Below are 24,878 nucleotides of genomic sequence, written 5' to 3'. Positions count from 1 at the left end.
TCTTTATCTTTTTATCTAGATTCTATTTTAGTTTCTGGTTTAGTCACCTCCTTTTTTTCTCAAGGTGTTTTAATCTTTTAGAAAACAACAACAGCTAACATTTATTAAGTACTCGCCATATGCCAGGCACTGTTTTAAGAGTTTAGAGCATATTAATCTCCATGTCACATATTACAATTTAATACATATTTTACACATGAGGAAATGGAAGCTCAGAGAACTCAAGTAATCTACTCAGATGGTGGAGCTGGTTTGAATCTAGAGTGTGTATATTTAAATTTGATCTGATATTTCTGACTTTAAGCATGCCCAGTATTACCTCATCATTTTTAGTTATGGTTTTAAAATACTAAAGTACCCATCACTGTTACCCCAAACTTTTTCCTCATGTCATTAAGTGGGAAAAAAAATTTTTTTAAGAAGTTATTTATCTGTAAATGTCTTATCCTTATTTTACTTTTTAGAAAACTTTTAATTAATATTTTGTATTGTGGTATAGCCAATTAACAAAGTTGTGATAAACTCAGGTAAAGAACAAAGGTACTCAGCCATACATATACACGTATCCACTCTCCTCCAAACTCCCCTCCCACCCAGGCTGCCACATAACATTGAGCAGAGTTCCATATGCTATAATGCAGGTCCTTGTTGGTTAGCCATTTTATCCGTATTTATCTATAAATGTCTTGTCCTTTAATAAAAATACATTTGTCATATAATTTGACCATCACACTCTTACTAGTATATTTTAATGATAAGAATTTATTAACAGAATAAAAAATATGAGCATTTACCATAATAAACCTTATAGCATATTAATCCTATTCCCAAACACCAGGACATATATGATTAAAGCAAAGAAAGAAGACTAGTATTAACCCCAGCATTCTGATCCTAACTTATATAAAATGTAGCTATCATTCTCATTGTTTAAAATATCATCACATTAAAAAAATTACAAATAATTACCTGATGTAATTTAAAGAATCTTTCAATCTCTTCTCCATCTCCACCCACATTACTCACAAGTAGATGCCTCAGTTGATCCACAGGTCTAAGTTTATGAAACATAAGACTCCCCTAAGAAGTTAAATAAAAGAGATGAATAATAGATTTACTAAGAATGGCTAGTAGCAACGGATCCTATGTTAAAAAAAAAAACAAAACAAGAAAACTTCAAGAACAAAGTACATGGGTCAAAAAGATCATCTGATCTACATTTCAACTCCCAAGCCACCCTAGATCTATATATCCATATGGAAAACTTAAGAAGTGAAGCATTATAAACCTTTAGTTAACGCACAGTACTAATACATGAATAGTCAGATAAGTGGAACAAAGTAGAAAGTTCTGATACAAGCTCAAGTAAACACTTGAATTTAATATATAATAAAAGCTGCCCCTCAAACTAAAGGATCAAAATTAGATTATCCATTAATCACAAAGGCACAAGTACATCCACTTCAGAAAACACTGAAGCTGAATCCAATTCATACCTAAACCAGGATAAATTTCAAACAGGACAAAATAAAACTATAACAGAATAGTACTAAAAGAAACTATGGGTGAATGATTTCATGAGCTTAGAGTGTGGAAGCTTTAAAAAAAAAAAAAAAAAAACGGTAGCAGAAATCCCCCAAAATAACAGAATATCTCAACTACTTATAAACCTATTCACATAGGGAAAAAAGAAAATCTCAATAAAGAAAACCAAATGACAAACCAGAAAAAATGTTTGAGCCTAAATCACAAAAAGTTCCCTTAAATATATAAAGAGTTTCTATAAATCAAAAAACAAACTTAATAGAGAAGTAGGTATAAAATCGGAACAAACAATTCACAGAAAAATAAACACTAGAAAAGACCGTCAACCTCACTCTTAATAAGATGGAGTACTGTACTTGTATAGGATGTAAGGAAATAGGCATTCAACAGTCACCGATGGTGACTGTATGCAGGGATGGGTGTATACATACATCAGTGTATACATATATCAGTGTATGTATGCAGGGAAACCAGAAACATCTTTCAAATTGATAAGTACACATACTTTTTAATCCAGAAGATGTAATTCTATAGTTCTACTCACACATGTAAAATTATATACACACAAGTCTGTAGCATTATTTTTAACAGCAAATGATGATCCATTAACAGGGACCTAGTTAAATATGGTATATTCATAAAAAGGAATACCTTTTAAATATAAAAAAGAATGAGAAAGTCCTAATATCAACATGGAAAGATGTCTAAAATGTATCTTTGAAACATAAAAAGCAGCACATATGCTATTATTTGTTTATAAATATATTTGTATTGTTTGTATATCTATAACGTATCTCTGGAAAGATACAAACTCTGATGACATGGGAGTCTGTAAGGAGGGGACCCAAACCAGAAGGGAGATTTTATTGTGTATACCCCTTGGTTTACCACTGAAATTCTGTCAATGCATTACTACTCAAAAAATAAATACTAAAAAATGTAGACTACTTTATAAAGAGTGAGTTCGTTTTGTTGCATTTTTGGTATTTATAACTATTCCTTAAGAATATTTTAAGAGTAAATATTCCTAAGTGCTTAAGTAAATGACTCTATTAAGCAACTACTGCAGAATACTTTGACAAAAACATTAAATACGGCTTCTTTTTGTCTCTGCCTTAAGAGGATATGCACATACCTGTGCTGAGAGGAGAACAAACTTCTTGGGAGGCAACATGTGCTGCTGTACAACAACTGGTGAGTCAGTTATTGGAATATGATCCTTATTTAAGGGTGTGATAATCTTATCTACTTTCAACTCATCTATTGCAGAAAGAGCCCAGGAATGACCATCAACACGAGTAGTCATCTATGTAGAAGACATAAAGTTTTGTATACATATAATTAAAGTTACATAAAGCAAAATCTTCTAAAAAGGATACAATCTTTGAATAAATGTAGGATTTAATAAATTAACAATACATTAGGATGAATATTCTCAAAAGTCAGTATTTAATTTTTTAATACCTATTATTTTGATTGAGCATCTTCTATGATAGTAAATAATCTTTACATACTAGAAGAAAAAGGCAAATTTTTCTTAAGATAAACTAGATATTGTATATACTATAACTACAATTTTTTCAATAACCAAAGACTATATACCTTCTACCTTCTTTCCAGGGTGAACTGATCTACACTTAGGTTCAGTGCTCAAATTTCCTGACACATGGTTTTGCTCTCTTCTGAAGTTATATTTGCTTTCTAAACTAAGATATTCTTTTTTAAAAAGTATCTTGGTCTTCTAAAATACTTTATTATAAAAAATTTAAAGCATCAATAAAATGTTGAAAGTACACTGTATGTCCATATGCCTGATACCCAGATTCAACAATTGATAGCATTTTGCCATATTTGGTTTCTTCTCTCTTTCTATATTTTTTGAATTACTGAACTATTTGAAAGTTATGAATATCATGTCACCACTAAATATTAATATATTTGCATGTATCTCTTAAAAATAAGGATGTCCTCTTACATAACCATAGAACTATTCTTACATGTAAGAATATTAACATTTCTCTAATACAATCTAATGCCCAGTCAATACAGAATTTTTCCATTGTCTTTTATATGTCCAATACAGACATTTTTCTAATGTCTTTTATAGCTGTATTGGAGAGACTAGAATCTGATTATTAATGTTCATGAGCTATATTTACATTTGTTTTTTAAGTCCACATTTGTTTGAGAACTCAAGTATACAGGTGAAGTGATATGATGTATTGACATTGAAGTTGCTCAGTCATGTCCCACTCTTTGCGACCCCATGAACTGTAGCCTACCAGGCTCCTCTGTCCAAGGAATTTTCCAGGCAAGAGTACTGGAGTGGGTTGCCATTTCCTTCTCCAGATCTTCCCGACCCAGGTCTCCAGCATCTGAGCCACTATGATGTATAGTACCTACTTTAAAAACAAAAACAAATAATAGCTAACATTTATTGAGTACTTCCTATGTGCCAGGTAGCATTTTGAGCACCCTGAACACATGAACTCATTTAATCCCACTTTCACCCCATAGAGGTAGGTACCACTAATATTAAAACTACTACAAATGAGGAAATTGAGGGCCAGAGACATATTAAATCCTTTGAGTCACTGCCCTGAGAAAAAGGAGCCAGATTTCAAACCTACAGCCCCTAACAACTGTGCTCCCATGAAGACAGGGTTTATATATCTTCCTGAGTTCTGAATCCTTACAGTCTATCACAGAATGAGGCATACACTATGTGCTCAGTAAACCCTAAAAGATAAAGAAAAGAATTTGAGAAAGGTGCTCCTTGTCTCTATACCTATCTGCCTTTACCCCAGTTGCTTAGGCTACGTCAGAAACTTGGAAGAGCCCATTCAAACCATGTTCCCCCTTCCCAGGATTGCAGTCTTCCTCCAGCCATCTACACACACCTTTTCCCACTTTCCCTGACAAAAGGATTCAGTTTGAGAATAACCAAAAGCAGCCAGTGACGACTAGAGCCAAAATGCCTTTAAAGAGATGGCTCCAAAAAGACTCTCAGACATTCAGACCCTAGTGGGGGTTGGTTGATCTGCTTTGATCAGCAGCCTCCAGGTGCAGGTTATAAGAGCTATGCGAGGTCATCTAGGAGGACAGATGGAAGTGGAAGAGGGGACACTCAGAAGAGTGAGCACTCTGGCCTCTTCTCAGCACCTTCTGGGCTGGGATGAGTGGCCCAGGTGTGGGGCTGGGCCAGGATAGGCGGGGCCACATCTTTCTCCCAGGACCTCTCCATTGACTTCATGGAGTATGTGCTAATATTTACTTTTAAAACACAATTATGTGTTTGTGTATATACATTTGTATATGTGGGAAAAAGAGATCAAACAAGATGGAGTGAAGGGGTAATTCCTTAATGTGGGGTTCAGTTTACCATTCTATTTTTGCATGTTTGAAATTTTCTAAAATTAAAAGAAAAAAATTAAATATTTAGATGGAACTACAATTAAAGACATCATAAGAATAAAATTCTAAGTCATAACTAAAATAGATGGTCACATAATAACTAAAAATATAATATATTCAAATGGGACAAAGATAATTTCAGAAAGATGTAGGTATTTTCAGGTACCTTATAAAAATATTCTAAATGGGTTCCAATGTTTTCTTTAAAGATTTTTTTACTGAGTACCATACTGACTTCTCATCTTAGGAAAAACAAAGAACTAACAGTATATACTTCTTTTCAGCAAGACTGCTAATCATATAAGATTATTAGAAGCAAACAGTAATAAATTAAAAGATAAAGCTTCTCACAATTTTGTTTTTCATTTAAAATTATGTAAAACATTCTTTAAAATCTCTCAAGATAACTCACTTGAGTTTCCATCATTGGCTTTTGGAAAGGAAATGTATCATGGTTGACACACCACAAAATATCATTATCTTCATTTTCTGAGGCTGCCATCAGCAGAATACCTAAAAGTTTAATACATAAAATCTCATTATACGATGTCAAATACACCTCCAAAATAATCGTAACAATGTTAGTAACATTAGTATGGATACATAAATATACATATTAATCTTTATAAGTAAATAAGTTACAAAATAAACAAAAAATAAATCCTCTAAAAGGACATATAATCAGTGCTAGGGTAGCATCACTAAATGTTCTAGACTGTAAACATTATTTTTTTCAGATAAATACAACTTATTTGTACATTTCTAAAGTTAGTATATGTTTACAATAAGCTTATTAAATATTATATTTTTAAAAAGTATTTAGTACATAAAAAATTGTTGACTTACAATCAATGGTATGTAATATTCAGTGAAATAGAGTTCATGTACTGGTTAATTCAAATACTCCATGAATAAAAATGATGAAGTTACTAGTGGAATGGCAGAGATAAATGTACTATGAAAGAATAACCTAAGCAATATTAGCTGACATTATAGTTTGGTTTTGAAATATGCTTTCCTAAGCCCAATTCCAATTCCATCCACTAATTCGCTCCCTTCATTCTGAGTTTAGTGATATTAACCTTGAGTCCATTGGCTGACTATAGGTGATGGGATCCTAATTAATTATTAAGCTATGTAACTACCTTGTAAGAAATTGAGAACAGTTTATATCAAGTAGCAAGAAAATGTTTTCTTAAAATTAGTTTATAAGGTTTGAAAAACTGAAATTTGATTGTATCATGCACATAACTGAAACCACATTTTCCCTCAACAGATTTCTAGCTTTAAAACTTAATTCTGTTTATGATGGCATCAAAAATAATACTTAGAAATACATTGAAGAAGTGCAAAATTTGTATAGTTTCTTACACATTACTATAAAAAATTAAAGGGGGTATAATAGAAAGATACCCTACATTTATGGATTTGAAGGCAATATTTATAGGATGGGAATACCCCCCAAATTGATCTATATTTTCAACAATCAAAATCCCATCTGCTTTTTTTTAGTTGCAGAATTGACAGACTGATTCTAAAATTTATATGACAAAGAGTTCTAGAATAGTCAAAAGAATCTTGAAAAAAAAATGTTGAAACGGGAATTTTAAAACTTAGGACAAAGCAATAGTAATCACAGTGGGATACTGGCATAATGATGGCAAAAGGACTTCTTATTAGGAACTCTTTACCCATTAGCAGCAGAGTGACTGCTAATGATGAAACATTAGGAGTGATGAAAACATTCTGAAATTAGATAATAGTGATGGTTATTCAACTTCTGTGAATAATCTAAACCCTACCAGAATGTGCAATTTAAAAGGCTAAATTTTATGGTATGTAAAAATTGTATCTCAATAATATGCTATGAAGCTGCATGTTACAATGTATTTGAAAAAATTCCATTTGTAAAGGCAAGTTTCATTTGGGTGTTGAAAAATAAAATATTAGAAGACACAGTAGAATAAGTATAAAAAAGGCTTTAAAATTATTATAAAATCAAAATAAACTAACAAATGCTTTCTCACATTGGAGAAAAGCACACACAGGTTTTTCTAGTTTTGATGTTTAACTAGAATCTCATCTTTTAATTATGAATCCAGGAGTTCATCATCAAAATTTCATATTCCTGGATGCAAAATTCTCCATATCCATGAAGAGATGGAAAAATGGTATCAGAAAAGTCATTCGAGTTTTCCTAACCATCCTGAAAAAACAAAGTTCAAAGTCTGTTACAATGGATATAACACTGATTTTGACCAGTGAGTTCATACACAAGTACTTTTAAAGTTCCAAACAATTTAAAAAGTACTTAGATACTAAAAACTACAGTATTTATATATATATGAATGTCATATGTCGATGAAAAAATGGACATTTATAAAATTTGAAATAAAAGCTAATTAAAAAAAAACAGATAAAAAAACTGGATAAAAAAATCCAAAATTTTCTGAATTTTATTGGAAGTTTCCTTGTTATTTTCAAATGCCTCACAAGGCAATCTAATTTTAGAAACTTTAAGCATCTAATATTCCATCTGACAGTATTTCAGAATTTACCTTTACTATAAAGAGCTTTATGTACTTTCGAAGGCTTTTCCACAGTTGAAGATGCAGAGAATCCAGGAGGTAGGCGGACGTGGACCAGTGTCAATGTATTTGGTCGTGCCAATGGCTGTCTGAATGGACAAGTGCTGAAATACAGCCTTACACCTGATCATGGAATAAAATTATCCATCATTAACAGGAAATACAAGGTACACATGGTATTGAAACAACTCCATAGAAAAACAGAATTCTGTTAAAGTCACATCTCATTTTCCTGACTGATCTTAAATCACCAAGCACTCTACTAGCTGGAGTGGTTTCTAAGACACCACCACTTGGCCCTGGGAGATAAATTAACACATTTCACCAGAAAGAGTCTACAACTTTAAGACCAGACTCTGTCACTAAGTATTAGCCACTTTACCTTTCAGGCCTGGTTTTACAGCCATAAAATCAGAAGACAGAGCCTGAGGAATCTTCTGATTTCTCAAAAGCCTTCATTTTATGAATTATTAATACAGCTTGACAAAACTGATACAGAAATAGAAACACATTTCTAGTCATACATTTCCAAACCTGAAGGCTGTAAAGTTATCGCAGTAATAGCACACAAATAAATAAAACAACATACCTGCATGTGTGACAGCCAGTAATTGACAGTCCAGTGATTCGGAGTTTTCAATCACTGCTATTTGAACAATTGGTTTAAAAACAGAACGATCTATGGTCCTAGAAGAAAGAAAAGCTGAACTTTATGTTTTAAATGTATCTGCTAAATTACCAGGAACACATTCCACCAGGATTCTTACATGTCTAAATATGCTAAAATAGTTTAAGACTAGTTTTTAGAAAGCAATGCAACAGCAGCAAGAACGAACAAAAACCCTCAATTCTGTGTTTTTCATACTAACAATGTTAAGAGTAATCCTTTTTTCAAAGACCATAAGAGAAGGCTAAGTCCACTGGTAAGTGGTTCAACAAGTTGTTCTTAGAGCATTAAAATATCATTGCAAAGGGGAACAAGTGAACCTTTATAATGGAGAGCTCTGGTGAATACCATCTTAATCAAGTGTTAATCAATCAATAGGAAAACTGGAAAAAAAAAACTGGTATTATGTGCCTCAATGTAATGCTCTATGAAGTTCACATCATGTAATACTAGTTAAAACAGTATTACCCTGAATCTATAAATAAGGGGAAAATAAGACAGATTCAGAAACTGGGATATGCTACTAGTAACTTTCCTGTCCCTCCCTCCTAAATGTTAACATTTGAAAAGGGCAGTAAGACGTCTGTTTTATATTAAAGAGACAAACTAGTGACGAATGTAGCTCACGAGCTATGACTGAATGTGGAGAAAAATGTAAAGAAAAACAGCTATGAAAGATGCGGGAGACAATAATTTTAATATGGACTATACAATTAGAACATTATAAAATTATTCATTTTTTAGATGTGGTAATGATAATATAGTATATAAGAGCTTAGGATATGGAAAGTGAAGGACCTAAGGATGAAAGTCATATAGGTCATGTGTATGTGTGTGTTTGTGTGTGTGTGCGCACATGCTCAGTCCTATCTGATTCTTTGCAACCCAATGGACTGTAGTCCACCAGGTTCCTCTGCCCATGGGACTCTCCAGGCAAGAATACTGGAGTGGGTTGCCATTTCCTCCTCCAGGGGATCTTCCCCACCCAAGGATCGAACTTGCGTCTCCTGCATTGGCAGGTGGGTTCTTTACTACTAGTGCTACCTGGGAAGCCCCCATATAGGTCAAAACAGTGAGCAAATGAAGCAAAATGTTAACAGCTGGTACATTTAGATAAAGGGTATATCATCAGTGTTTATCATGCTATTTTTTTCATTTTTCTGGGGATGTGAAAAACTCTCTCAAAAAAAACTGGGGAAAAAAAGAAAACTCTTCCTTTTAAATTGTCTGCCTAAAGAATTTCTTGGTCATTTAGGAGCAAAGAAACCATGCTATCACCAGGATATCTGACTGCAGCAGTGACCCAGACACACAGACAACAGAAGCTGAAAAGGGAGGTGTTATGTGAAGAAAATTTCTGCAGCTAAGTCAGTTGCGACAGATGCAAACAGCAGTGTACAGTGTCTGAAGACTTGGCTTTTAGGCTGGGTCCCAGCACTTATTTAGGAGTTTAGACCTCAGGCAAATTGTAACAGCTCTTAGTTTCAATTTCCCCAAGAAGGCAGTGGGTGTAATACAATTCTGAAATTCTGTGTTCCCAAATGGTACATGTGTCACTTATCAGACCAACGAAACTATGATGTAGATGTGTTAAAAGGGTGGAGTATTTACAAACAGGGACACACTTTGAGATTTCTGGTTTCCTAGTCATATCTGTAATGCCTGCACAGACCATTCAGAACATAATTTAAAACCCCAAGGAAAAACACAGGTCAAGGTGTCCTTTTCACTGAAAAACCAGTCCACCTTATGTTTCAAACCATCCAACTTAAGAACAAAAGGAAGCATCTCTGAGAACTGTTTCAAACAAAAAATAGAATGTCATTTCCTCCCACATTCCTTACCTTCTAGAGATATTTTGAAGAGGGAGTACTTTTAGTATACTGCATATAACTAATATATTTGCCCACAAATAAAATGTCTGACAATAAGTAACATATTACCTAGCAATATTACCAGCAGCAGAGACAATAGAATTCTGTGACACTGAGGCAACTCTGTTCATTCCTTGTCCATCATGGCCCAAATCATACACCTGTGAATAAAAAATTATACCCACTTAAACATGATTATAAACTGTATACATTTTACAAATAATCTTTTTAATAAACTTTTCCTTTTTAGGAATCCTTTAATTCTGCTACTTCATATAGGTAGGAAAACATTCAGAGATTTACAATTTCATAAAATTAGTGCCCTAAGAAGTGGTTTGGGATTTTTTTTTAAAGCACACACTTCATAAGAAAAGCCAAGAGGGACTAGGTCTTCTTTCTTAAAAACAGGGATGTTCTTCCGCTTTTATATGCTGGCAAAATATTAATCTTACCTGTATGACTCCTTTCTCAGATCGTGTATATAAAATATTTCTTGAATTATCAACTGCAATTTGAACAATAGGATCTAAAATAAAATGAAAAAAAAAATCCCAGTAATTAACAAATCAAACACAGTAGCTGCTTACAGCAAATTAAAACTGCTGTTTTATAGTTAAGTCTTAGGAAAGTTGCACCAGAGCAAAGTTAAGAAGCATTTAAGTCAGACATCATGTAAAAAAAAAAAAGGCAAATATCAAATACTGTGACTGGGCTAACAGCATCACAAATAAGTTTTTCTGTCTTCTAAATTAATTTTTTAAGCCAAACCAAAACCAGGTTTCAAATTATTCCTTCCTTTAACAAACATTTAATGAATGTTTAGTTTACTATCTGCTAAAAACAAGTAAAATAGTTCTACCTGGTCTATTCCTTCCAGAAATTTCTAATATGTCATTGTTTAAAATAATTTAAAAATTCAGTCATATTAACATTTTTAGGTGCTTTTATCTTATCTTACTGAAGCATTTTAAAATTACTTTACCTGACTACATCTCTCATTAAAAACTCAGATATACTCATTTTCTGCTGGGAATTTCTTTTAGAGGGGGCAAAACATGTGTTAAATGTCTGAATGTTTAACTCTCTCACATAGAGACAGAGTTATGGTTGGTTTAAGTACACATAGCTGTAGTAGACACATGTTCTAAGGGGCTACATTTATAGGAATTCAGGAATAAAACTCATGCTGTCCCTCTGTTTCATCATCCCTTCTCCCTTTAAAAGAGCATATAAATATACAACAAACTATTTAATAAGGGCTGTTTCAATTAAGATTGAGAATTTCTTTAAGAAAATGTTAGGTCAATGATTTGTTAAAATTGTTTGCCATATTTATTTTCAACTTACCATCTTCTGAGAATGTGAACTGTAGTAATGAAGGAACAAGGAAAGAAAGCGGGCTCTTTGAGTGGTTTATTTTCCTGCATCTCTGGCTAAACCAACCTGCTTCTGCCTTAAAAGATAAAAATGCAAGATTTGTAAATGTAGGTAGGTACCCCCATCACAGCAACTACTATATACCCGTTTATAAGCATTCTCAAACCTTAGTGAAATGCCAGTAACTGTAAATAAAGACATACTACTCAAAGTACTGAGCTTAGTCCTGTAATTAAAAATTTAAAAATGTATTTAGCTAAAATCACTGCTCTCAATTAAAGCAGCTATGTCTATTCCAACAACCTCAACACTGCCATTTTAGTAAATTCACTTTATCTTAAAAGTTTCTATCTGAAAGCAAGCAAGGAAATAATAGCCATAGTTAATAAGTGTCAAAAGTACATAGGATAGAGGTATTTTTATCTCTTCCCACTACTGCTAAATGGAAATTTAAAAAATAGTAGCCACCACCATCATAATCTACAGTCAGCCCCTCAATCATCAAGTTTTGCCATCCTTAAATCTGTAACAGAACTTTTCTGTAAAGTGAACAAAACCAAGAGAAATTGGGTAAGGAAGAGATACAATGTAACATAAAAAACTAACCTCAGTTCTAATCCTATCTCTGCCATGAATTAGCTGTATGACTATGAGAACATTTGTCATGTCAGTTTCCTACCCTTTAACTTTTGAAAAAGGCAATAATATAGTTAAAGGGGCGGGGGGGTGGGGGGAAGCAACTGGAGCAAAGACATTTCAGAGTAGAGAGAACACAAATGACCAAAAACACATGAAAAGATGCGCAACCCAGCTAGTAATAAAAACACAAACAATTTTCTTCTGATAGGTCAAAGTTAGTAAGTTTGAAAATACCAGTGCTACAGTGAGAAGAGAGGGGAAAGGGATACAATCAGAGTCTACAACTCCTAACAGGGAATAAGGAAAACATAAAAGTTGAAATACATATACATGACAACACAACTATTAGAATTCTAAGTCTCCACACCAGAAAATATCTACACATCTGTTCAAGGAGGCTTGCAGAAGAACACTTATTATATCATTATTTGTGAAACATGTAATAAAAACCTAGAAGTCCATCAAGAAAAGAGCTGTTAAATAAATCATGTACATTCACTTTATGGACAATCATGCACCAATCACAAAGGGTAACATCTCTCTATCTACCAGATACTGACAAGGAAAGACTTTCAAGACAAGCCAATTATGGGGAATTCCCTGGCGGGGCAGTAGTTAGAACTCAGGCACTTTGACTGCTGGGGCTGGTTTTACTACTGACTGGGGAACTAAGATCCGGCAAGCCATGTGACTTGGCAAAAAAACAACAAAGGAAAAAAAAGAAAAATGTTAATTATGAAACAAAACATAAGCAATAATCCAAGTAAAAACCTATACAGAAGTACACTATATGTTTGTACATGTGTATACACACAAATACATACGCACAGATATTTAAAAACATATTTATAGGTATTCAAACAGAGAAGGCAATGCCAACCCATTCCAGTACTCAATGATCTTATATATCATGTTCTACAAAAACATATAAAGAATTAATAATGGCTGTTACCTCTGGGGAGAGGACTGGGTTTTATTTATAGGTAGAGTGTAGCCGTGAAGGACTACAACTTAAACTGTATGTTTGACCACTTTCCATAAGAATATATTAATGTACTTATATAATTAGAAAATAAAGACAAAAGCTTATCAATCCACAACCCATCAAGAGGGAGGGAAAAAACATGTTTAAAATAAATGTCAGACTTACTTGATATGCTACTTCATATAAACAGCCATCCTTTCCAGCCAAGAAAATTCTGCCATTATCAGTGGACGTTATTGTTAAAAGGTAGGTATTATCAGTAGGAAGAGAATATAAGGGATCTGGAAGCAATTGCATTCCACCACACATACTGTCATTGAGAACTCCAGAACCTATGTTTTTAAAGGGAGAATATAGGAATCACTTTACGAACTCTTTAAAAGTTTAACACAATCAGTGTATTGTCTTCAGAATTAATGTTCTTACTGAATTCATGATATGTTAAAAAACTTCAAAAATGTATGTAAAATGTACATTTTAAAATTACTATAGTCTGATATAAACAATTTTATAATTCATGTTAAAATACAATCTTCAGTATGTATATATAACATATATAAAATATATAGCATATATATAGGAAACAGTAAAACATCAAACAAAAAAATAAACCCAAGTATTAAATTTTGCAAAAAAAAAAAAAAGGCTAGGGAAATGGCAGTAATAATCATTTAATTATTTTTTTTTATCTCTTACCCTCCCAATATTCATTCATTGGAGTCTCTGAAATTCAACATTATTTTACCTTAAATGTAACTAGAATGCAAAAGAAACCACTGAATGTTTTTGCAATAAATTAATTGATAGCGTCTTACTTTAAGGGAAAGAATAAAGTATATTTCTGTGTTCCATATGTTAAAATGGCCACTTAAATTAAAAAAAATTGAAGGCATTATTGAAAAATTACTAGTGGCAACTATTTCTCTTCTATTACCTTTCTTTTATATTGGACATTTTAGAAAGATACATTAACATGGCAAATAATCCAAAATAATTTTTTTGTGGAGTTACTAATCTGAAACATATTATATCTATAGGAAAGTATTATTTTTCTAAGAGCAAATAGCTCAGAAAGTTAACTTACTGAAAAAAATTGCCAATTATAATATTAAATTGGGCAACATATTTTTATTTAAAAAAACACAACATGTGAGTTGCTATACCTGTTTGCAAATTAGTATAGCTGAGACCAAGAATCACTATATCCACAGGGGTTGCCAAAACCAGGAGGTGTCGTACGTGAGGTTGAAAGATGCCTAAGATAAAGTAAACATGAGTTAGGGACTGTTTTCTGGAAAATACCCAACATTTAAGTATTAACAGAATATGGTCACTTTTAATATGAGCAAAGAATTGGACACAACTCAGTGGTGAAATAACACAATAGATTAGTATATGAAAAGTGTGAATCTAATTTAATGTTGATGCTAAAACATTACTGTGATCATTTAAATAAGCAAATAGTTGTTAAAAAAAACTTAGAAACAAACATTACAGTATCTAATGATATTTAAATAAGGATCCCAGGGACGGGGGAGCCTGGTGGGCTGCCGTCCATGGGATTACACAGAGTCAGACATGACTGAAGTAACTTAGCAGCAGCAGCAGCAAATGAGGGTTACATTATAAAACAGTTTAGGTTTATTAAAATTAAAAATTTCCACTTCTATATTTATGTTCATAGCACTATTCACAAAACCCAAATGGTGGAAACAACTCAAGTGACTGTCAATTGATAAATGGATAAACAAAATGTAGTATGTATATATAGTGGAATAGTATTAGGCCATAAAAAGGAAATTCTGACATATGCTCCAATAGTGATGAACCTTGAGGACATCATACTAAGTGAAACAAGCCAGTTACAAAAGATAATACTACATAATTCCATCCATATGAAGTTCATGGAATAGTCAAATTCATAGACACAGAAATGAGTTTATAGATCAAATAAGTTTCAGTATCACAGCCAGATAAATTCACAGATTCAGAGAAGGCATTAAACCAAGCACAAAATATTAAAATGTTAATTCATGCTAAACTACTGTTTAAATTTTAAAAGTCTGGAGTGGTATGAAATGGTATGTATAATTATCACTCTCCAGAGATGGGAATACCAGACCACCTGACCTGCCTCTTGAGAAACCTGTATGCAGGTCAGGAAGCAACAGTTAGAACTGGACATGGAACAACAGACTGGTTCCAAATAGGAAAAGGAGTACATCAAGGCTGTATATTGTCACCCTGCTTCTTTAACTTCTATGCCGGGTACATCATGAGAAACGCTGGGCTGGAGGAAGCACAAGCTGGAATCAAGATTGCCAGGAGAAATATCAATAACCTCAGATATGCAGATGACACCACCTTATAGCAGAAAGTGAAGAAGAACTAAAAAGCCTCTTGATGAAAGTGAAAGAGGAGAGGGAAAAAGTTGGCTTAAAGCTCAACATTCAGAAAACGAAGATCATGGCACCTGGTCCCATCACTTCATGGGAAATAGATGGGGAAACAGTGGAAACAGTGTCAGACTTTATTTTTTTGGGCTCCAAAATCACTGCAGATGGTGATTGCAGCCATGAAATTAAAAGACGCTTACTCCTTGGAAGGAAAGTTATGACCAACCTAGATAGTATATTGAAAAGCAGAGACATTACTTTGCCAACAAAGGTCCGTCTAGTCAAGGCTATGGTTTTTCCAGTGGTCATGTATGGATGTGAGAATTGGACTATAAAGAAAGCTGAGCGCCGAAGAATTGATGCTTTTGAACTGTCGTGTTGGAGAAGACTTTTGAGAGTCCCTTGGACTGCAAGGAGATCCAAAGAGTCCATCCTAAAGGAGATCAGCCTTGGGATTTCTTTGGAAGGAGTGATGCTGAAGCTGAAATTCCAATACTTTGGCCACCTCATGCGAAGAGTTGACTCATTGGAAAAGACCCGGATGCTGGGAGGGATTGGGGGCAGGAGGAGAAGGGGACGACAGAGGATGAGATGGCTGGATGGCATCACCGACTCGATGAACATGAGTTTGAGTGAACTCTGGGAGTTAGTGATGGACAGGGAGGCCTGGCGTGCTGTGATTCATGGGGTCACAAAGAGTCAGACATGACTGAGCAACTGAACTGAACTGAATACTATAATATCCAAAAATTAGTGTGTCACTGATAAGAATAAAAGCAAATGTATCTTATATTATGATAATGGACATCTCTGTATATGTATTTATTTGGATGTTAAATGTCAGAAAACATAACAAAGCTTCTACCATCGCTTGGTTTTACTTTCACTGATGAATACCAAGGGGGACAAAGGTCACAATTTTGTGTTTCAAGATTCACATCAATAAAGCTGAAGGACAGACTTTTTACTTAATGACTTCAAAATATATCCGTATTTCAGAATCTGATTTAAAGGAGCTTGAAATTTATGAAAATTTATCAAAGATAACACCTTTATTGTCATATCAAAGATCATTTCAATTTTGTACTGAAAATTACATTTGAGTAGAACAAAGTTTAACTACTGTTTTAAGATGGATAATTAGTATTTATTACGATAGAGGGCAGGAATAGCTGTTGACTTTCATATGAACAAGCTTTTCAATGAAGAAACAAAATACAGAAACATACAGCACAGTAAAGGCTGCTATAAAATTCTATGTAAGGGAAATGCACGTCCAATGCAATCACATAAAAACTGCATCAAACTGCACGTTCATATTTACGTGAATTAGTATAATTTCAAAATGGCTATATTTCAAATGACTGCACTTCAAAAATTCCTACCAGGGTCTTGTAAACATGTAAATCTCATCTATTATTTCCTTCTGTAGGGAGATGTATTTTAAGGAGATGTATATTAAATTTAAATCAATCAATTCTGCTTTTTGTCAGTAGCCATGATAAAACACCTAGAGTACTGAAGATGAAATCTGTTTTAGGTTAAACAATGCTTGTGAATTCTCTTAGAATTTATTCTGTACTTTGTCCTCACGTCCATGGGCTACCAGGACTAAAAAAATACACAGACTAAAAATGGTTGTTACATTATATTCAGGAATTACTGAAAAATGTATAACGCAAAAACCTTCAGGTAAATCAAGAAAGACTAACAAAAAGCAAGATAAAATTGAAGAATTTAACAATTTTGAAGGCAGATTCACTTATACTATAGAGTGAGTAAACTGTTAAATATTCCTAATCACTTTTTATATTTCTGCTGCCGCTAAGTAGCTTCAGTCGTGTCTGACTCTGTGCAACCCCATAGACGGCAGCCCACCAGGCTCCCCCATCCCTGGGATTTTCCAGGCAAGAGTATAGGAGTGGGTTGCCATTTCCTTCTCCATTTTATATTTCTAATTAGAAGTAATTCAGAACAAACCTTCAACAGGAAATTTAGTACCTAAAATATGATCTCCAACAGTCCTAAAACATTTGGAATCTAAGGATATACAAACATAATTTCATCTTCCTATTTTTAATTCTTACCAGGTTTTGGTTTCACAAGCCCCACAGCAAGAATAGTCTCACTAAGTCCATCAAAATAGGCAAGGTCTCCTCTGTCAATATTAAAAGAAAAACATGTTATACATAAAGAAAAGCTTTTATCTTATAAAACTCTTTAAAACTATAGAATATATACATATACAAAAAAGACTATAGAACCAGCAAACAGAACTCTGAGTTTCAAGAGCTAGGCACAAGGTCTGCCTAAAGCTACACATAAACCATGAAAAGGGGGAATGCTGGTTTCCACTCCAAATATCCTCCCCAGGTTTGCAAGTCTCCAGTAACAGCAATCTACTGCTGTGGCAGGGGCAAGAAGACCCTCTCAGAAGAATATACAGTAAGGCTGAACCAGACTTTCCATGTGGGCAGGGACTACGCTTATCTTATTCAATACTGTTCAAACACTCAATGGTATCTGATCCATGATAAGCTTAATGTAGTTGTTATGAGTATGTTAGATGTCAACAGAAATATAAAAATTTTCATTAACATGAAAACCCTCTTTAAATTATTCTCACATCTATATATTTTGTAATTTTTTTTTAGATTTCCTTGAAGAGATCAATGCCTAAATTAAGAGGTTCTATTCTTTAGTGCAAAAATGAATACGTATGTGTAATACAGGGAACTGTGGCAATGTGCATGATACATGAAGAATAATCACAATATTATATCACTGCTATTATGACATATACCATTTTAACAATAAAAACAGCTAGGAAAAGTTTAAATTAAAGAAGAAAAAAAACAAAAACCCAGCCAACAAAATTGGTTAACTTGTAAGTTCTCAAGTAGTATGTTTTGATTCAATGACACTGTATGTGTGTTTATAACAAGTACATTAATTACTCAGGAGCAAGAGTAACAACTATATATACAGAACTTTCTCTGGTTATCTCGCCTTTCACCTAAAGATAATGTGATGGAGAAATGGAAGACAAAAATTTTTTCCAAATGGCCAAGAGTAAAACTCAGATCAGGGCTTTCCTGGTGGCTCAGTGGTAAAGAATCCATCAGCCAATGCAGGAGACACAGGTTCGATCCCTGATCTGGGAAGACCACACACGCCATGGAGCAATGAAGCTCAGGTGCCACAATGACTGAGCCTGTGCTCTGAGCCTGGGAGCAGCAACTACTGCCGCCCACGTGCACCAGGGCCTGTGCTCTGCAACAAGAGAAGCCACTGCAACGAGAAGCCTGCATACTGTAACTAAAGAAGGCCCCGTTCCCCGCAACTAAAGAAAAGGTCCTTGAAGCAATGGACCCAGCACAGCCAAAAAAAAGAAAATGCAGCAGATCAATAAACTTTAAACAAGAATGCTTTGGGGCTTCACTCAGACCCTTTTATATACATTTAATTTACACAAGGTCAAGCCCACAGAATAACAACACAACTGCTAAGATAAACTAACATCTTGCCACTCCACATAGATATGCAGGGAAAACAGGTCTTTCAAAATGTCAAAAAAAAAAAAAAAAAAAAAAAGTCATACCATCTCTCAAAGAATCACTGATAGACTATCTTTACTACAAAGTATCAGTTTGGGAAACAGACTCCTACTCAGAGTGGCACCCAGATCCCCAGCATCACCTGGGAGTTTGTTACAAATGCAGATCCCTAGGTCTTACTCAGAATGACCATAACATAATCCACATTTTAACCCCATCCCCAGGTAGTATGTACACTGAGAAGTACTGACTTGGATGAAAGATAAGCCAGGCAGCTTCTAATGAGTAGACTACTAGTTGCAATAAAGATAATTTAAATTCTAATCACGCTAAAGCAAACCAACCATAAATACATACCCATCTTCATAGTTCCACATGAATATGTCACTGTCGATGGTGAGCCAAGCTCTACTGATGGGAGGGAACACGCCCATCATGCAGTTACACTGCATGTCTGAGGTGGTATGGATGTAAGGTAGAATGATTTCAACCCCTCTTCCTCAAACTTGTTTCAAAAGATTTTGTTTTAAAATCATATATATCCACATAATTAAAAAACCATGATCTACTCATTCTTCAATAGAAAGAGCAAATGAAACATCGTTATTTCCAAAGAGTTTAATGAAAGCCCTAGTGAATGACAGAAATAATTTATTGTTTCTAAATAGGCTACCTGCCATTTAAAACATACACAAAATAACAAATGTTTTTGCCATTACTAACTTTAAAAAAATATTGATTCTGAGTAATATTGAGCTGACATTAAAAACTGTTTTACTGGACCAGTTTTTCCAACTATATGTGATAAAAAAAAAAAACACTTGGTAAGCTAAAGTCATAGCTAGGTGACAATCTATATATAATCCTCATAAAAATGGAAAAATAGACCAAGATTTATGTAATTATATGACAATTAAACTGTGAAAACAAAATCATTTTCTAATTAAAGGAAATATGTCTTGTATTAACAGAGGATTAAAGAATATTAAGAAACTAAGCAAAAGAAGAGTAAAAGATAAGATGTATCATATATTTAGTAACACTATTTTACAAAGTCTCAGAGAGACAATGAAAATTAACGGGAAAATATCAATTAGATTTTACTCTATTTACTAGATTTTTCTATTTATTTTTACATTTTCCATAATTTTTCATTTCTTTTCTATGTCACATTATATTGAAGCATGAAACCCTTTTACCCTCAATAGATTAACATACTTTTGAAAGTCTTAAATTTTTTATATAGGATCTTGATGTCTTTACCATGAGAGTTAGATTGATTTTTATAAAAGCTTCCTAGCAAATAACTCTACAGTCCTTTTATAGGGTATGCTACAGTTTAAGAAAAGCAAATAAAATCTTACTTTTAGAAGATAAGAAATCTCCTCTAACTTCTCAGTCTATGAAGAAGACATTAGTACTTCAGTTTCTTATACCCTTAGGTGTAGATTTTTATTGTAATCCTTGGAAATGCAATCACTAATAAACTAAGACACCCCTAAGTGTGAAAACACACCAAAAACTTTTTTTGGGGGTATTTTCAGAAGTAAATACGTGGAATTTTTTGCTTAAATATTTTCAGAGCCACTTCCCAGTTTTAAATGTTAAAATGTGGGGGGAGGGGAACCATTGGCCTTTGAACTGAAAAAGCATGGTAGTAAAAACTTCCTTTTCCCACCCTACTTAATAGGAAAGTATCAACTTACCATACATCATTCAAAAATGCAGAATTAATTGTAAACAATTCACTCTCCTCAATGTCCCTGAACAATTAAAATGTGACTCAATTTTCAACATTCAATTTTATTATGAAATTTTCTAGGCACATGGCAAACTACCCATGTACTTGTAAGTATTTTAAATAAAATCCTTACATGAACTTGTACACATAATTAGACACAAAACAAATACTGTAATAATGAGAACACTAATTTTTAAATATTTTAAATAGTTAACACAAAGGAATAGGATACGTCCAAACTGTTCAACAAGTTCAGGTGGGAGAGGAACTCTTCGGATGGAACTGATGTCTGGAAGGTTGGGTACTGACAGCAAACCAGGTCCTTGCAGGGGATAATCCATATCTGACATGCCAGAAACAGTAGGATTATCTACAAAAAATATAATGAGAAAGCATTTACTTAAAAATAACAACGTACTGGGCATCAAATGGGCAAGCAGAAGTACTGCAGGCTACAAAAATAAAATTGTGTGTCTGGTGGTTCTAAAGGTATATGGAGAAAAAAGAAGTTCTGATCTGACACAAAGGAGGCCTAAGGAATTCTAGTGTTGAGATGGGGTGCAATTCCTGGTTTCAACACTAAAAAGTCTGTAACAAAGACTTGTCTCTGCAAGAAAAGAAATGGTTAGTTCAATAATATATAGTGTTTTTCTATTATTTTACTAATCTGAAATGGGGAAAAAAATATAAAACTGCTTTACAGATAAAAACTGTGGACAAACAAAATACTGACTGAGGAAAAAACAGCATTTCCTTTCCCACTTAAAAACAACCCATGCCTTTTCCCATCACACATTCCCCCATCCCCTCCTGTGTGCATGCTCAGCTGCATCCGACTCTGTAACCCCATAGACTGTAACGTGCTAGGATCCTCTGTCCACGGGATTCTCCCTGCAAGAAGACTGGAGTGGGTTGTCACGCCCTCCTCCAGGGGATTTTCCCAACCAAGAAATTGAACCCAACTCTCCTGTCATTGCAGGTGGATTTTTTATCCACTGAGCCACCTGGGAAGCCCCACCCCGTTCACCAATACAGGCACACTTCAGAAATGTTGTGGGTTTGGTTCCAGACCACTGCAATAAAATGAACGTCCCTAGAAGGCGAGTCTCATAAGTTTTTTGATTTTCCAGTGCATGTAAGTTATGTTTACACTATACTGAAGCTGAAGCATGCAACAGTATTGTTTTTTTTTAAAAAAAAACAATGTATACACCTTAACTTAAAAAATACTCTATTACTAAAAAATGCTAACCATCATCTGATAAGGCAGAGCTGTCACAAACCAACTGTAAAAACACAAAACCAAAAATCTGGTATCTGCAAAGTGTAATAAAACAGAGCAATAAAATGAGGTATGTCTGTAATACCACAAAAGCAGTATTTTATTGGGGTGGGGGGGGAGAGGAATCAGACTACTCTATAAAGTGTTCTCAACTGGCAACTTTTCTCTTCCTCTAAAGCCCAGACACTAAGGGCAGGAGTGGGATGGTCTATTCTGTCCTACTCCTGAACAAGGTGTTTTAGATCTGACTGATCATCTATTTTCTGCCTCTCTAAAGTACAAAGATGTTGCGGGGAAATGACATATAAAACAATTTTATGAAAAATTTAAAAATTTATACAACTAGAGAACAAATTCAGTCAATCCTTATGTATTGAGTATCCAGCTTCAAAAACTACCAGTAATATGCCCAGTCATGTTTTATATATATCAGTCCTATCCACTTCTTCCCTAACGTATTTTTTGAAGCAAATTGCAGACATTCTATTTAATATTAAAATATAATTTTTGAGACACTTCACTATTTTTTAATTTAAAAAGTCTTTTATTTTTGAACACCAAAAACATTTTGTAATGGGGTGTAGCCAATTAACAAGGTTGTGATAGCTTCAGGTGAACAGTGAAGGGACTCAGCCATACATTACATGTAGAACACTGTGCGTGTTAAATGGCAGTGGGAAAACAATGGAATTGCGAAAGCCTACAGAAACAGAGTGATATTTAATGGAGCCTGGAAGAACAGCTTATTAGGCAAAGAAGAACAGTCTAGAAATGATGACGAATACGTGAAAAATGAAAGAGGGGGTCTCTTATTATAGTAAATGTGTTAAATTCAGTATAATTGCAACACGGATGTAAAGAATAGGATGGAAGAAGGAAAGACTTGGTTAGAGAGGTAGATGTATGTAGAGGTGGACTGGTTGAACTTGGGTGAGATATGAAGAGAAGACGAGAAGATATGCACTGTTTTCAGTTTACTTTCAGAAATAAGGTCAAAGGGAGTGGTGCTGTTCAAAATGAGAGCTGCTAACAGGTCACTCAGTTCTTACAAGACAAGCCCACGTGTGAGTAGCTGTCAGGAATAAATACTCCTTGCTTTCTTCCTGTCTTTTCTCTGATTTTAAGTCAATGAATTTTATTAAACTGCAGGAGCTGTCTTTTAGGTTTACATTGCAAATATTGTCGTTGTTTAGTTGCCAAGTCTGGTCTGTCTCCTTTGTGATCCCATTGACTGTAGCCTACCAGGCTCCTCTGTCCCTGGGATTTCTCAAGCAAGAGCATTGTAGCCAGTGGCTATTTCCTTCTCCAGAGGACCTACCCAACCCAGAGATCAAACCCTCATCTCCTGCACTGGCAGGTGGATTCTTCACCACAGAGCCACCTGGGAATTATCCTGCTTAAAATATCTTGGTTCATGCTTGCCAAAACCTTGTGCTTATCTTATGTACTCTCCTCAATTTTTCTCCAATTTCCACCTCACACAAGGGTCACTTCTTTTCTAGCAACTTGTGTGATTCTATGTGCCTTGAGGAGCCTGACCTTAATTCAAAACCATTAAACAGAATATTGTACAGACACCTGTCTTTTGTTGGCACAAAATCTGCCCTACCCTCCCTGTTCACCCATCATCATTCGTTTCCCTGTTTCCTTCCTTCATTCCGCTTGTAGTTCTTTTTCATACCCTTCAGCATTTCATATTACAGTAACGCTACACATAACAAGGCATATCTTTCAGCGAACATAGTAAATTTCCTAATTAACTTCGTTTGCTCTTCGGTTTTACTCCGATAGTGAAACGAGATATTAACAGATGAAACTTGGATCAGGTGATCCTCCTCATCCAGTCTTAGCGATAAACACCTGGAGGTAGTAAGAAGCTCATTAAGGTTAAAATATTTGCCTCTTTCTGCCTCAAATAGGGGCTTGCTCCTCGTTCCCAGCCTCTCAATTGCCTGTGATGAAGGGCGAGAGAAGGAAAAAATTGAAAATGGGCTCTTTTCCCCCTTTAGGGCTTCTCTTGTGGCTCAGACGGTAATGAGTGTGTCTGCAAAGAGGGAGACCCCGGTTTGAGTCCTGGGTTGGGAAGATCCCCTGGAGAAGGGAATGGCAACCCACACGAGCGCCCTAAATCTCAGGATGTCTTCGCCCATTCACCCTGGGGATGGGACCTATTTATGGAGTCAGATCAGAGTCCTTTGGGCTGACAAACAGTCACCAACTGGGCAATGATCACTCACTTGGAGCAGACACCATGAGAAGCTCGGATAGGTCCGGGTACATGCGGTCTTCTTGCAACTGACGGTCGATGAGCCGCCCCGCATTTTCCAAAGCTTCCTGCAGGGCTGCCGCCGACGTGGAGGCCGGCATCGCCAACCCCAGCAAAGAAGACGGCATATCGAAAACCGAAGACAACAGCAACCGGAGAAAGTCAAAAAGCAAGGAGAAATACGACAAAACCCAAGAAGCTAGCTCAGCCCCAAAGCTTAGAGCGCGCGCGCCAAACGAGCGCCTCGGCGCCAGTGCATGACGCACTTCCGGTTCATCGGGTGGGGAATCTGAAGCTTGCATTTAACTTGGCAGCTGGGAAGGGGAACTTGATAGAGGTGGGGGTGGACGTTAGGGGTGGAGCTAAGTGAGAGGGAGGTGGCTCTTTGGGGAGGCGGGGGGAAGTCGGTGTTGTCTTGGAGGAAGGGAGAGACGGAGGTGGAAGGGAAAAGGGGTGGGGCCAAGGGGAGGGGAGGGACGGAACGGGGGTCTGTAGGGGTGGAGAGGAGGGAGGGGTGGAGGGGCCGGAGGGGTGGAGGGGCCGAGTG

The 24,878-nt window shown here is 35.1% G+C and overlaps 1 protein-coding gene across 1 annotated transcript in view; it reads right to left on the bottom strand.

Moving 5' to 3' along the window:
- Nucleotides 1-24,602, bottom strand: part of NUP155 (nucleoporin 155) — a 52,189-nt gene extending 27,587 nt beyond the window's left edge. Inside the window, exons 1-14 of the mRNA XM_005694783.3 lie at nucleotides 24,303-24,602; nucleotides 21,016-21,153; nucleotides 19,400-19,496; nucleotides 17,573-17,643; nucleotides 14,253-14,345; nucleotides 13,255-13,421; nucleotides 11,436-11,541; nucleotides 10,541-10,614; nucleotides 10,158-10,249; nucleotides 8,137-8,234; nucleotides 7,518-7,670; nucleotides 5,372-5,472; nucleotides 2,681-2,851; nucleotides 970-1,080 (exon numbers count right to left, since the gene is read on the bottom strand). Of these exons, the coding sequence (XP_005694840.2) occupies nucleotides 970-1,080; nucleotides 2,681-2,851; nucleotides 5,372-5,472; nucleotides 7,518-7,670; nucleotides 8,137-8,234; nucleotides 10,158-10,249; nucleotides 10,541-10,614; nucleotides 11,436-11,541; nucleotides 13,255-13,421; nucleotides 14,253-14,345; nucleotides 17,573-17,643; nucleotides 19,400-19,496; nucleotides 21,016-21,153; nucleotides 24,303-24,459 (1,629 nt within the window). The 5' untranslated portion in view covers nucleotides 24,460-24,602. The remainder of the gene's footprint in view (nucleotides 1-969; nucleotides 1,081-2,680; nucleotides 2,852-5,371; nucleotides 5,473-7,517; nucleotides 7,671-8,136; nucleotides 8,235-10,157; nucleotides 10,250-10,540; nucleotides 10,615-11,435; nucleotides 11,542-13,254; nucleotides 13,422-14,252; nucleotides 14,346-17,572; nucleotides 17,644-19,399; nucleotides 19,497-21,015; nucleotides 21,154-24,302) is intronic.

Source organism: Capra hircus, chromosome 20 (assembly GCF_001704415.2).
Source record: "Capra hircus breed San Clemente chromosome 20, ASM170441v1, whole genome shotgun sequence".
In the NCBI taxonomy this organism is placed as follows: Eukaryota; Metazoa; Chordata; class Mammalia; order Artiodactyla; family Bovidae; genus Capra; species Capra hircus.
Note: the sequence above shows the minus strand (reverse complement) of the source record. Positions and strands in the feature narration are given on the sequence as shown.